This window comes from Sorex araneus, chromosome 5 (genome assembly GCF_027595985.1).
Source record: "Sorex araneus isolate mSorAra2 chromosome 5, mSorAra2.pri, whole genome shotgun sequence".
Classification (NCBI taxonomy): domain Eukaryota; kingdom Metazoa; phylum Chordata; class Mammalia; order Eulipotyphla; family Soricidae; genus Sorex; species Sorex araneus.
This window is the reverse complement of record NC_073306.1, coordinates 124,517,219-124,531,708: the sequence shown is the minus strand read 5'-3', so window position 1 is coordinate 124,531,708 and position 14,490 is coordinate 124,517,219. Positions and strand designations below refer to the sequence as shown.

At 54.8% G+C, this 14,490-nt stretch overlaps 1 protein-coding gene across 6 annotated transcripts in view; it reads left to right on the top strand.

Annotated features, from left to right (window-relative positions):
* CHD6 (chromodomain helicase DNA binding protein 6) overlaps positions 1-14,270 on the top strand; it is a 198,788-nt gene extending 184,518 nt beyond the window's left edge. For 4 of the 6 annotated variants that reach the window (XM_055140897.1, XM_055140899.1, XM_055140898.1 and 1 more), the window contains 6 exons: positions 442-623; positions 1,053-1,259; positions 2,692-3,144; positions 5,197-5,388; positions 6,216-6,335; positions 10,937-14,270. In XM_055140897.1, the coding sequence (XP_054996872.1) occupies positions 442-623; positions 1,053-1,259; positions 2,692-3,144; positions 5,197-5,388; positions 6,216-6,335; positions 10,937-11,842 (2,060 nt within the window). In that variant the 3' untranslated portion in view covers positions 11,843-14,270. The remainder of the gene's footprint in view (positions 1-441; positions 624-1,052; positions 1,260-2,691; positions 3,145-5,196; positions 5,389-6,215; positions 6,336-10,936) is intronic. The other 2 variants (XM_004612489.2, XM_055140902.1) reach the window with 2 other exon arrangements.
* Positions 14,271-14,490: the final 220 nt, after the last annotated feature.

Here is a 14,490-nt window from a genome sequence, read left to right as displayed (position 1 = left end):
AGTAATTACTCCTAGCGGTCCTCAGGGGACCATATGGGTTGGAGAATAGAACCAGGGTTGGGAGCTTGCCTTGCTAGCCACTGTACTATCGCTCCAAACGCAATGCACCTTTTCTAGAAAGTGGAGTTACAGTAATTATTACTGTTTAAATTAGGAATTTAGTGTCAGCACACTTGTTTAAAAGAACCATACAAAGGGCCAGAGCAGTAGTACCATGGGTCGAGCGAGCATCTGCCTTACACACAACTGACCCATGTTCAATCTCCAGCATCCCATATGGTTCCCCCACTACCGCCAGGGGTAAAAGACAAGAAAAAAGAAAGACGGGGGCCCTCAAGCAGTGGCCGGTATTGTCCTGGAGACCCTGTGCTTCAGGCCAAGTCTGGGGCTCCTGGGTGGGGAGAAGGAATGAATCTAAATATTTTTATTCTGATCTCCTAGGTCACGCTTCTCCTGGTTTGCCTTTCCTCCCAGATTACCCAGGGAAATACTCGGAAGAGGAGAGCAAGAGCTCAGCATCAGGCATCACAGGCGACGGGGACGACCCCCAGGAGGCTCGCGCCCCCACCATCGCTCAGCTGCTCCAAGAGAAGACCCTCTATTCCTTCTCTGAGTGGCCGAAGGTACCTCCCAGAGCCTGCGTTCCCCAACCCGCGCACCCTCCGCTTGGACCCCGCCAGGCGAACATTTCAGAGTGTTTCTGACTCACAGACCCTTCTTCAGACAGGGGGATATTTCCATTCTTCCAAAGATAATAGCTGTGTAATAGTCGAACACTAATGATAAGGCATTTAACTAATGAGACCGTCAGACAGAAGTATCAGATTGTTCCCATTATTTGCATCACTTATGGCTTTAATTTTCGCTGTTCTGACTGTGAAATTTATCTTAAGGATTATGGAGTGAGTACATTTCAGTGTACTCTTTCATAATTAGCTCCTTCTGGTTAAAAAAAAAAAAAACTTGGCTCTTGATCTCAAGGGCTCTGAGTTTGGTAACGTGGGACTTACTCCTCAGAATTGCTCTGCTTTTTTTTTTTTTTTTTTTAATAGGATCGCGTGATAATCAACCGCCTAGATAATATCTGCCACGTGGTGTTGAAGGGGAAGTGGCCCTCCAGCCAGCAGTACGAACCCTCAGGCACGCTGCCCGCCCCTGCATTAACCAGCAGTGCCGGCTCTCGGAGCAGCCTTTCCGAGCCAGAGGCCTCAGAACACGGCTTCAGCGGTGGCGCGGCCGTGGCGTCCCAGGTCCCGAAGGTGAGGGCATGAGAAACACAGAATGGTGATGTGACACTTCACCTTTCTCACTGGGTCATTCATTCAGCAGATATTTTCTGGACGGGTAGCCTTCTCTTTTGAAGCCAAGAGTAGTACGAATTGAGGAATTTAGATTTTGATCCCATGGAGCGGTGGAGAGCTATTAAAAGTTTGGAGCAGGGTCGGCAAGAGAGCACAGGGGTTAAGGTATTTTCCTGACATGCGACAGACACCCAGTCCAGTCCCCAGCACCAAGCTGAGCCCTGTCCACTGCCAGGTGGCGCCCCAGACACAAGCAAGGCAAAAGGCCTTGGAGCAGGCAGATGGTCAAAGCGGGCTTTTGCCGCGCAGTGGGCGGGGCTGCAATGGGTCACGGGAGACAAGGCTTAGGAGGGGCCTCCGAGGCTGCGGTCCACGTGGTGGTCTGATGAAGAGATCAGGTTCTTGAAGAGGTTATTGGCAGAGTGAATGCAAGGAAGGGGCGCGGGGTGGAATTGGCAGGCCGGACTCATGACTAATATATCAGGAGAGCGAGGCAGGGATGGATTAGCGTTCAGCATGTGGAGGTCGGCTAGCACAGTGCCAGCTGAGGGGAGTTAAGGAAATCACAGTTGGAATGCGTTGTGAGTCTAAAACTCTTTGTGTAGGGCCAGGGAGATGGCTCCGAAGGCTGGAGCATATGTTTTGCAGATGGGAGCCCCTGGTTCAGTCTGAGCAACACTGGGAGTGACCCCCCGAGCCAGGAGTTGCCGTTCCCACTGAACTGCTGCGTGTAGCCCCAGAACAGAACCCCGAAACTTCATTTTGGCTTTTGTCTGGGGGGACATACCCGCAAGTACCCAGGGCCTACTCATGGCTCTGCTCTCAGGAATCCCTCCTGGCTTTGCCCAGAGGGACCATACGTGGTGCCGGGGATTGACCCAGATGGGCCGCGTTCGAGGCAAGTGCCTTAACACCTGTGTTGTCTCTCCGACTCAACAAGCGTAATTCGAGATACACTGTTAGACTCTCTGATACTGGTGTCCCCCGAAAAGCTACTGATTCTGATTCACTTGGTGTGACTTGGGGGCCGAGTATTGCATTTTTCCTTCTAATCTGCAATGACATCCATGTCCAGCTGGGGTTGAGATCCTCTAAACTCTCGTCTCATAATTCCAAATGCCGTTGATGGACTCGAGGCTTCAGCAGCAGCATCTGGAATCCAGTTACAAATGCAGATTCTCAAGCGCGCTAAAGTGGAACCTGCTAGCCAGGTGGTTTGGTCCTTAGGTTTGAGAAATCTTGAGCTAGAGCAACGAATAAGAAGCTGATTAGAAATCATGGTAGCGTAGGGAATTAAAGCATAGAGAAGGAGCTGGCTTTCAGCCATCAAAGTGGCAGTTAGACCCCCCCACACACACACAGACGCCTCTTGCCTTGTCTCTGTTTACAGGAGAACTTCCTGAGTCCAGGATTCACAAAGGAAGAACAAAAACACAGGCGTCCTTATGAGTTTGAGGTGGACAGGGATGCGAAAGGCCGGAGCCTGGAACAGTTCTCTGCTACCCACGGACACCCCCCCATCATCCTCAATGGCTGGCATGGGGAGTCGGCCATCGACCTCTCCTGCACGTCAGAGGGGTCCCCGGGAGGCACGTCTCCTTTCCCAGTGAGTGCCAGCACCCCGAAGATTGGAGCCGTCAGTTCCCTTCAAGGAGCCCTCGGTATGGACTTATCTGGGATTCTCCAAGCCGGCCTGATCCACCCTGTGACCGGGCAGATTGTCAATGGAAGCCTCAGAAGAGACGACGCTGCCCTGAGGAGGCGGAGGGGGAGGCGGAGACATGTCGAGGGAGGCATGGACCTCATCCTTCTGAAGGAGCAGACACTCCAGGCAGGAATCTTGGTGGGTATGGAGGCCGTTCAGTCAGAGCACCGACCGGCGAGCCCTTCTTCCTCCTAGCTTTACGTTTGGGGCTCTTCTCCTTCCCTGCCCCTCTTTTCTTCTTACAATCCCAGTAGTCTTCTCAAAAGTCTATGTTGAACCCCAGTTCAATCCCCGGCTTCCCATACGGTCCCCCAGGCCCAGCCAGGAGTGATCCCTGAGCGCAGTGCCAGTAGTAAATCCCAAACGTTGCCAGGTGTGGCCCAAAAACCAAAAAGAAAATTGAAAAATGAAAGCCCATAAACCTGCATGGCAGCCCAGAGAACCAAGCCAGCGGGGCCGACCGTTCCAAGAGAAACAGCCCGGATTCTCCAGGGTTTAAGAGACTGGTGCCTGATGTTGGAGCTGGGTGGCAGGTGCAAGTTTGGGTGTTACTGCCCAGGTTAGCTATTCTGGCCCTGGGGCTTGGGAGAAGGACCAGGGGTCACTCCTGGGTCCACTGAGCGTCACTCCTCTGTCCAGTGGGACGGCGGCAGTGACTATAGGGGACAGTTCTGGTTTTAGAGGCATTCAGCTGAAAGCCTTTACCTGCAGAGGAGATTGTTGTGAATAACGGGAAAGATCAAAAGTTGAACACCTGGCCAGCAGAGATTCCCCTTAGACCAGTGGGGGATACTGCACCCTGGGAACGGGATGCAAATAGCACCATTTAAAGAAGTGAACAGGGGACACTTCTTGGTATGTTGTTGTGGTTTTTTTTTTGTTTTTTGGGTTTTTTTTGCTTTTTGGGTCACACCCGGCGATGCACAGGGATCACTCCTGGCTCATGCACTCAGGAATCACCCCTGGCGGTGCTCAGGGGACCATATGGGATGCTGGGATTCGAACCCGGGTCGGCCGCGTGCAAGGCAAATGCCCTACCCGCTGTGCTATTGCTCCAGCCCTGTGTTGTTGTTGTTTTTAAATTTGGTGGTTGGCCAAATAAACTTGGGAAACTGACTTAGCTAGCTCCAAAATAGGGATTATGTTTTTTGGTTTTGTCATTTTTTAATCATAAAATGTTGAGTAAACATTCAATAAAATTATTGAGTCCGTGGAGCTTGAGAGATGGTACCACAGAGAGGGTGCTTGCCTTGCACACTGCTGACTGCTGACTGCGTTCAGTCACCAGCGCCCTCTTGGGTCCCTTGAGCACCGGGGTGCTGAACCAGGAGTGCAGAGCCAGGAATAAGTCTGAGCATCACCAGTGTGCCCCCTCCCCACCCCCAAGACATTGAGTGCTTAGTTTTATGTGCCAGGCATTGTATTCAGGATTGTACAAGCTCATCCCATCTGACCTTCCCAACAATCCTATGAAAATGGGTGCTGTTACTATCGATGAGCAAGGTGAGATTTAAAATCTTAAATAATTTGCCCAAGATTATGCTACACATAAGTGGCCAAGTAGGATCCAAACCACATCCTCTGATCTCTTAGAGCCTGTGAGCTCAATTGCTAAGCTATACCGTATGTCATTTGGGAAGCTAAAGTGGCAGGTTCTTTCCCTGCCTAATCCTGCAAACTTTTGCAGAAGTTTAATTTACTTAGCGCCAACATTATACTTTGTCCGTCGACCCATTACAGGCATTGGCTGTCCGGAGTTGAGTAAGATAGGTATTTGAACAGGAGAGGGAGAAAGAGGGAAGTCAACTGCCGGGTGGCGTTTTCTCTTGCGTTCAAGGCTGTGAACAGAGTGCCTTGATGACGCGCAGAGGCGGGCAGCCAGTGTTGCCGGGACGGTTAGTGGTGCTGGCAAGGAGGGGTGCTTGGAGCCTGAACAGATGGGGTGGGATTAGCCTCTGCCAGGGGGCGAGAAGGGAAGGGGCGTGCGCAGGTGAGAACACCCAGCACGCTTAAGTGCTGACATGTGTGGCTCAGTGGTTTGTGTAGGATTCTTAATCAAGCACCCCAGCAGAGTAATTACAGGGTGCGAGTGGATGGAAAGATTCCGAGACCACCTCTGTGGCCTTTTTTTAGAAGCTGTAGTTCGTTCCGCCGTGATTGAGTGCGCTTCCTTGTGCTTGCTTCATACAGGAAGTCCACGAAGACCCTGCACAGGCCCCCCTGAGCGCCTCCCACGCTGAGGGTCCCGTGCCTGCCCCCTTGGCCCCCGAGCCAGCCCCGGCCCCCAGCGCCCAGGCCGAGAAGCCCGTTCCTAGCAAGAGTCTGCTGGACTGGCTGAGGCAGCAGGCCGACTACTCTCTGGAAGCCCCCGGATTTGGAGCAGTAAGTATTTGTGGGGGTGGCCACAGCTGTGCTTCTTTCCAGAAAGCTCGGAGCCCCCTGTCGACCGTGCTGAGAGAGTCCAGGAGGGCAAGTCAGGGAAGACACCTGAGAATATTATTGTACGGTTCAGGAGGAAAACTCCATTCTGATGAAACGTTTTGGGATCAGAAACAAGAGCCCCCATCAGAATGCGGGCACAGAATAGACAAGTGGAATCTCAAGACAGCCCTTGCCTGGGCTCTGCCCTTCCTCCCTGGACCACCATAAGAGAACAGCACGCACGCCTGGAGCAGGCCTTCCGTTTGCACTCGCGCTCCGCCTTCATGCAGACAACCCGTGTTCTGTCCAAGTGGATGTGGTCCTGCTCTGCAGGGAGGGGGTCCCAGTCCCTTTGTGTGGCAGCTGCTGCCTTGGGGCTACTCCAGGCCTCTCACTGCCTCCGCCCGGCGTCTCCCAGGCACAGTCTTCCTGGGCCCCGATGGCTTTCCTTGGTGTTTCCTTCTCATTTGCTCTTGTCCCCTGCCACCATCATTGCCCTGGGGGACAACTTATTAATGAGACGTGACAGCTAGGGGCCCACCAGAAAAGGAGAGTGTGTCTACCGCCGTGGGACAGCTCAGTAGTGGGGTCACAGGGGAAAGAGAGGGAGAAATGGCCCTGGGGCATGGGGGGCCAGTGGCCTGTCTTCTGCTCGCCGCAGAAATGCTGCTGCCCGGAGAGCCTTGCTGAGGGCGTGGACGAGGCAGCTGCAGCCTGGACCACAAGCCCCGCTCTCGTCAGAAGACTGTGACCCCGTTTCGTAATACTGGTTTCCATTTGCCTCCTAGAATTTTTCAGACAAACCAAAGCAGAGGAGACCACGCTGTAAGGAACCTGGAAAATTAGACGTCAGCTCCCTGAGTGGGGAAGAGAGGGTTCCTGCTGTCCCCAAGGAGCCAGGACTGAGGGTAAGGGAGCGGGATGTGCCCCCCATCCCCACCCCAGGGACGTGGCGACTGGGCGCCAAGTGGACAGGACAGGACAGGGGAAGGTGACTGGGGGCACCACCTTCAGCAGCATATGGTGTCCCCCGGTCGTGGGCCTTGGACCTTTTCCGCCAAAGCTATCTGTACTCGGGTCGGGTCATTCCCCAAGTTGAATTTCCCACCCCCGTTGTCAGAGCATTCCAGGGAAAAGATAGCGTCGCTCTCATCAAGCTTCCGTTTTGAGTGTTGAACAAACCAGTTTGAGGAAGTTTCATTTCTAATCTTGGTCTTTCTGGCTACCGTTTTAAGACATTTCCTCCAAGTCCATCCTCACTGGCAATGGGAAACAGCTGAGCCCGAGCTCGGCCCTTTTCCTATTATAGAATCATGCGCCTGGAAGAAACTTCAAAGACATCTGCAAAATACTCCGAGTGTAACAAATCTGAGTTAATTATAGTTTACAGATGAGTGCAAACCCGGCCTCGACAGTGTAGGACCTCTAGGGGGCGGTAACAACATTTCCACCGCAAGCGCGTTGGCCTGGGGTCTGTTAACATTTACCTTCCAGACGTCCCTTCTGCCTGGGCAGGGCGTCCGCACGGCACCCTGTCGGGCCCTGGCCCTTCTGGGCCGGCCTGTGAAGCCACGGGGTGGACTTTGGGGCGCCTGCAACTCTCGCCAGCCTGGGGACGCATTGCCTTCTGCCCTTCCTCTTCCCGTCATGCGTTTCGCCTTGACCTCTCCAAACCCACCCGCCACAGCCCCTCGATTCCTCCTCCCCCAAGTGAAGCCAGGCCGTGGGGCTCCTGCTGTGCAGAGCTCCCTGCTGACTCCTCGGCGGCACAGCAGGGCAGCTCGGGGAGGGCCGCCCAGGGCCACAGCCTGGGCAGGGCTGGGGCTAGCTCGGCGGGAAAACGCGCCCACGCAGAACTCTCGTTCCCGCCCCTTTTCTTCAAGCTGCTGCCCCCGTTGTCCTTTCATCCGAGCACAGACGTTTCTCTTGAGCCGTGCGGCAGAGACCTCGCGGCCCTGTTCTGCTGTAGTCTGAGCACCGGCCTCGGAGCCTCGGCCAAGCAGGAGAAAGGACTTCTCGCTCCTCTCTCCTGTCTAACAACTTCCCTGGAGTTCTCCGGAAACGCATGCTCCTCGATCCCCGGCAGAGGTGGCGAAAAGCCCGCTTCCTCACCGCTCCTGCAGTATCCACCCGCCTCCAGCCCACAGTGGACCCAGGCCCTCCTCCCGGGGCCCATTCCTGCAGAAAGGTGGAAGCTGCGGGGGCGCACTGGTCTCCCTCTTTGGACTGGCCCGCAGCACCCTAACGTCGAGGAGGGGAGAGCCCCTAGGCTATGCTGCTCTCTCCTTTCCTGAGCGACCCCGCCCCCGGGTGTATGGGCTGAGACTTTGTACAGGCCCCGGGGGGAGCGCCCCCCCCCCCCACAGCACGGCAGGCTGTGCTACCCTGGGCACAGGCACTCACAACTGCTGAGACCGGCGCGGTCAGTCCTTAACAGCAGGCTTCCAAGAGACAGACAACAGAACGGGCTGGAGAGGTAGTACAGCGGGGAGGGCATTTCCCGTGCACAGGTCCTACCCAGGTTCAATCCCCGGCATCCCCCCAATGGTTCCCCAGCCCCACCAGGAGCAGTCCCTGAGCACAGAGCCAGCCAGGCGTACGACCTGGGTGCTGCGAGGGGTGGCCCAAAAGCAGAAGGCAGAATTTTGGGGGGCGGGGGCTCCTAGCTTGACACAGGAGCCGCCTATGTGGCCCCAGGGATTGAACTGCTACATGCATGCAAGGCTCGTGCCTTCCTCGCTCTGTACTCTCTCCGGCCCTGTTGTTAGGGTCTTAAAACCGGTATCCACACGCAGGTTTTGGTTGGATCTCGCCTTGCTCAGTGAATATTTGTTGGCGAGACCGATTAACCTTCCTGAGAGGAGGAAGGAAGAGGGCCCCGCCCGCTTCTCTGTCTGCTCACTGGACTTGGGCCTGAGTTAGAGTGTGCAGGCTCTGGGGTGATGCTGCGGTGCTCCCCTGAAGACGGCCATCCTGGGCTGCAGTGCCCACGGAATGGTCTGGAAAGAGCAGCTTCGCCGCCTCTGTTGCTTGAATGTCTGGATCTCCCTGTCCTTGCTGGCGGTGCCCTGGCCCCAGGCTCTCCTGGAAGAGGAAGCGGATTAGCTCCCAGGGTGTAATTACCACAAGGGAGAGCTGCCAAGGTCTGACTACGCCACTGTGTGTGGTCGTCGAGTAGCTGGAAGGGGCACCTAGCCGGGGTGGGCACCAGCTGGAGTCGCTCCCTCCCCTGCCCCGGGCAGGAAGTGGTGAACGCTGACTTCCTTTGCCAGCACGCCTCTTTGCTGGGAATGGAAAGAGAACTCTCACCTCCGGGGCCCTCTCCTGCTCTCCGGTTCTGAAGGGCAGGTTCCCAGCTCTGCAAGGGCCGGCGTTCTCCGTCTCAGTGGGTCTCGGCACAGACAGGGTGGGACATTTCTCCCGCTGCCTGAGGAATGTGACTTGAACTTAGTCCCCAGGGCCAGGGGAGAGCAAGGGTCCCCTGAAAGGCAGGCTGGGACTCTCCGGCCCCGACCCCAGTGCCCCCGGGAGCTGGGTGCTACGTCTGGCCAGTAGCACATGCAGTTCCCAGCAGATGGTTCTCGAGGAGGACGGAGGCCTGGTTCCTGGGTTTGTTTCTGTCCCAGCAGAGCCTGTTGAGACTGACTCTGCCCTCCCACTGCAGCGTTCCAGGGAGGCTTAGCAGGGAACTTTGTGGGCTGCAGGAAAGCACTGCAGTCGACTTGTGGTGGCCTCTGCCAGGCCCTGGGTGGGGGTGTGGGGTGCCCAGCAGGGGGCCGGGAATGCACTGAGACTCCTGAATTGAGGCCGTTGGTGTCGATGGGCTCCAGAAAGAAATGCACTGCCCCTGGTGCATGGAGTCCTGCTGTTTCTGGGACCAGGAGCCAGGCCAGAGTTGCTCCCCGGGTACTGGTCCCCAGAGCTCGAGGGAGCAGTTGCCCGGGGGGCTCTGCTTTCTCCCGGTGTGGCCCGCACCTCCTGTCTTGCTCTGTTGAGGAGTGCGGCTGCGCTCTGCAGACCTGCAGGCAGGATCAGCCTTAGCCCGAGCAAGAACCCCGAAGGGGGGCGAGCCACGGAGCCACTATTGGACCTGCCTGGGACTCCACATTCCAGTCCCCACAGGGGCCTGACGCTCCGGCAGGTCCCTGGAAGCCACTCGGAGTTGCTTCGGCCTCGCCAGTGCTCCTGGTTCCCCGCAGAGGCGGGGGGAGCGCCAGCTGGGTCACGGAGGCTCACTCCCCAGGACTGCCCCAGGTGCTCCCTGTGCTTTGAACACGGGCCGCTGAGCAGCAGACATGTGTCCCCCCGAGTGCTGTGGCCACGTGGTGCCAGGCTTGATCCGTGGGGAGAAGAAAGGGGTGTACAGTCCCGCAGCGTGGGTCCCGGCAGAAGTCTCTCCTGTGGGAATGGTTTCCTCCCCGGAGAGCCTTCCCCCGGGCCTGGGCGTCTAGAGTCTGGGTGATGGGCAGCTGCAGGGTCATAAGCAGGCGGTGGGGCCCCAGAGAGCAAGTTCTCCCTCCCTGAAGCTCCTGAGCCCATCCCGAGGGCGGGGCGTGTGGCCCTCAATGAGCCCACCCCGGGCAGCATGTTCCCCTCCGCGCCACCTGCTGACCGAGTTCACTGGCCCCCTGGTCTCTCTGTAACTGAACCAGCTGACCCGAAAACAGGTGCAGTGCTAAGGCCTGGGTGGCCGCTGTCCAGGGAGCAGGGGGACACGAGATCATCTCCCTTGGGGAAAGAAGCCTTCCCTTCCCAGCAGACTCACAGGTCAAGTCAGTGCTCGTGGCCAGGGGGAGTGGGGCTCGTGCACCCAGGTGGGGAGCCCCCCCCTTCCTGAGTACCATCACGTCATCGTCATATCTATCTTTCAGTGTCCCTTCATATCAGAACGCCAAGAGGTCAGCTGGCTTGGTGGAGGCACACAGCCAGGGGATTTCCGAGCTCGGTCGATACTCGGCCTGTCTGCTCCAAAACCTGCTCTGCTTGTTGCTTCGATTAAAAGCAGCATGGTGCCAGGGAGGTGGTACAGTGGCTAGGGCCTTGCACGCCGTGGCCAGTGTGGGTTCCCGGCATCCCATATGGTCCCCCGAGTGCCTCCCGGAGTAAGCAGTGAACATGGCCAGGTGTGGCCCCAAGTGCCCACCACCAAAAACAAACAAAAAAAACCTCTCTACTTCTTCTCAGCGTGAGAAGGGAGTGCAGAGGGCCGGTCAGGGGACCACGGCCACAAGGGCTCGCTGAGACCTGCACCTCCTCCTTGAGTGTCCAGCTCGCTTACAGGCAGCCGCTGCATCTTGAAGTAGCCAAGCAGGCGTCGTGCAGGCGGTCCCAGGCCCTCCAGGAGAAAGGGCTTGGGGCGCAGCAAGCCAGGAGAGGGTCCTTGGTGGACCAGGGCCAGGCCTGGCCGGTGCAGCGCCCTGGGTAGTGTCCCCGGCCAGTCCCCCCGCCCCCCCCTCGCCCCCGTCTGCAGCCCTCTCTCAGCACCTTGTGTTTCTCTGTCCTCTTCCAGGGCTTTCTCCCAGAAAACAAGTTCAACCACTCCCTGCCGGAGCCGGCTCTTCGGGACGCGGGTCCACGCCGGAGGGGGCGGCGGCCTCGAAGCGAGCTCCTGAAGGCGCCGGCCATGGTGGCGGACTCGGCCTCGGGGATGGGGCCCCTGTTCATGAACGGGCTCATCGCCGGCATGGACCTGGTGGCGCTGCAGAACATGCGGAACATGCCTGGCATCCCGCTCACGGGTCTGGTGGGCTTCCCAGCCGGCTTTGCCGCCATGCCCACCGGTGAGGAGGTCAAGAGCACCCTGAGCATGCTGCCCATGATGCTGCCGGGCATGGCCGCCGTGCCCCAGATGTTCGGCGTGGGGGGCCTCCTCAACGCGCCCATGGCCCCCACCTGCTCCTCAGCTGGGCCAGCGGCGGCGGCGGCGGCACCTCTGTCAAGCACAACGAAAAGTGGCACGGCCGCCTCAGAGAAGGCCGCCGAGGACAAGCCGGCTGGTCACGACGTGAGCACGGACGCACTGGCCGCAGACAAGCCCGGCCCTGGCCCGTTTTCTGATCAGTCGGAACCCGCAATAACTACAAGTAGTCCTGTGGCTTTTAACCCGTTCCTCCTCCCGGGAGTGTCCCCCGGACTCATCTACCCGTCCATGTTCCTCTCCCCTGGCATGGGCATGGCCCTGCCGGCCATGCAGCAGGCCAGACACTCGGAGATCGTGGGTCTAGAGAGCCAGAAGAGGAAGAAGAAGAAAACGAAAGGGGACCACCCCAACCCCGAGCCTGCTTCTGCGTCCGAAAAGGAGGCGGGCAGTGACCCCAACGGCCCCGAGTCCAGGGCCCCTGCCGCCCCAGATCGAGAACATGCGTGCCAGGCCAGGGAAGGGGGCCCCAAAGACTCCAACAGTGACACCAATTAGAAACTTTTTCATTTAAGAAATCATTGTGACTTGTAAGTTTCTTATCCCATAGCGGTTTGTTACTTCCCTCACTTCACCTTCATCCAAACCTGTGTTCCCATCAGTAACGATTATCCACCTGGTTTCCTGTCTGAGAACTATGGTAACAGACCTTAATAGTCGCAGGGTCTTGCCACTTCATTTAGCCAAGTGTCGACCTGGTCTAGGAGGCACAGGATTCTCATTCTGTTATCCAGTTGTTCATTCCAGCGATCGTAGTTAATACAGTACTTGGTGACACGCCCTCCCCACCTTCTCTCCCAAGTTTCCCGCTCGAGGAGGGGGAAAAAAAAAAAACAAATGGCAAAAGGAAGCTATCTAGGGATTTGCCTTTGAAGGCTGAAAACGGACAAAGAGTAGCTCTCTTTTTCCATGAGCTGTGTTCAACAGGACTAACGTAACGGGGAAACCAAAAAGCACAGACAAAGAAAGTGCTGGTGCATATTTTTTCAGTTGAAATAGTTCCCTATTTTATCATGATTACTAAACGCGTAGTATAGACAGAGTATATAACTAATGGTTGAAATGCATATATTATTCCTTTCTTTATAAAACAAAATCTCGCTGGTAGTAACATGATTTTTCCCCCTTCACATTTTTTTTTTCCAGCCCCCACCACCACCCACTCACCCACCCACCGCAGCAAGACGAAATACTGAGTAGACATTATTTTCTACCCGTGCATTACCCTCTCTGCAGTCTGGGTCACCCTCGGTAGGAGAAAGCTTTACACAGCGGAGTGCTGCGTGCCACAGGGCCGAAGCTGCAGAGCTGACCAGCACGGGCTGGCACCCTGCCCTCACTGCCCCTCTACCTGGGCCTAGCAGATTTTTCTTCCCTGTTTTCCCTCGGCAAGAGTGGGGCTCTCCCTGGGCCCTGCAGGAAAATAAGTCGCTCGCCCTTTGGACCCTCGCTGGGTCCTTCTGTCGGGAGTTATCGGAGGGTGTCAAAAAAGCACGTGTGCCACCTTCTTTTAATGCGACTGTGAAGTTTCTCCTGCCCTCCGTTCCCTGCCTCTGTTGATCCAATGGGGCCCGAATTTCAGATGATCAAATCCAGTTTGTTTCCCCAGCCCGCTTTCGCCAGAGCCACGTTCACCCACTTTCTTCCCAGCTCCCCACACACGTTCTCTCCCTCCCCGACTCCAGTCTAGACCGACGTTCGAGGCTATGAGGCCCGAGACCAGCTCAGGGCCGAGTCCTGGGGGCTGTCACCGGGCTGTGCAGGACATTGGAAACGTTAGAAGCGTTCCTAGGACCGGCTTCACTTTTTTTTGTTGTCACAATTTACTGTATTTTTTTTTTTACTTTTTTTTTCTGTTACGGTTTTGCTAATTTATCGAAAGGTCCAAAGTTTGACATAACTATTTCAGTTTCCATTATTTATTTATGATGCTTTTGTCATTGTCTTTTATACATTTGGAATTATAAATTATGTAAATGTTAAAAATGAGCATCTCAAAGAAGTCTGTTAAATCGTGACCGAGAAAAATCAGTGTATTTTCAAAAAAAGTGGAGCCCCAGTTTTATGAATCAGAAATACAAATCAGAACTTCTAGAGCAGATCATGTAAGAATCCCGTGATTGAACAAATCCTATTTAATGACATCTTTGTGGCATAGATGTTCTATAATGCTGACAACAGATTTCTTAGAAATGCTGCTTTCTCTATTTAACTAACATTTTGTTCAGTTTTGCCTCCAGTGGAAGCAGAAAGGTTTTTTCAGCTGTTAAATCCTAAAAAAAAAAAAAAAGAAAAAAGAAAAAAAAAAGAAAAAATCAATATAATTTATTTATGTAAAAAAAATCACTCGATCGATATATTTTTGAACCTTTTAAGTACTAATTTTCTTTTTATTAAGTAGAAGAAAAAAATGTATTTGCCCTAAATCCTTAAAATACAAATGCTATAAAAATTCATGTATCTTGAAAGCCTTACTGCAAAAGAGTATTATAGACACCCGGCAGAGCCTGGGTGCTTCGTTGTCCTGTTGTTGTTTTGTATGGAAAAGCTGCTTCTCCCAGGTTCCGCTTAGAACCTCCAGTAGGTCACAGGGTTCAATATGGATCTGATTTTAAAAACCCACCAGCATGCTAAACCCCTTGTTATCTCTTATTGAACCTGTATGTTAACTTTCTGGGTGTTTAGGCTTATAATTGACTGCTATTGTGTCCCTGTTTGCAAAATGAAAATGACACTCTGGATTATTTGCTCTGTAAGGCATAAGTGCTTCTTATGATTATTTTGACATTACCAAGAGCAAAAGCCAAATTTAAACTCTTCAGCAAACTTTGAGCCTTTTCATCTAATTCCATGTCACTCACAGCCATAACTTTTCTTGATCATTCTTCACCCCATGTCTTACATAATAAATTGTCTGTGGTCTTGATCCTGGATTTAAACAAGCAAAAAAAAAAAAAAAAAAGACTGAAAATCCAGTTTGTATTTGAGGGGTTCAGTGGCACGTAAACTCCCCCCTGCTGCTTGGGCATCGTGTAAGTGCCCTGTGTGTGGTCTGGGAGAGCCCCCCGGCCCCTCCTGGGTGCCCCATGTGTGCTGGGCGCCCTTTGGGGGCCTCGTTTGTTGGGCTTCCATGGGGGTCAGTGGAA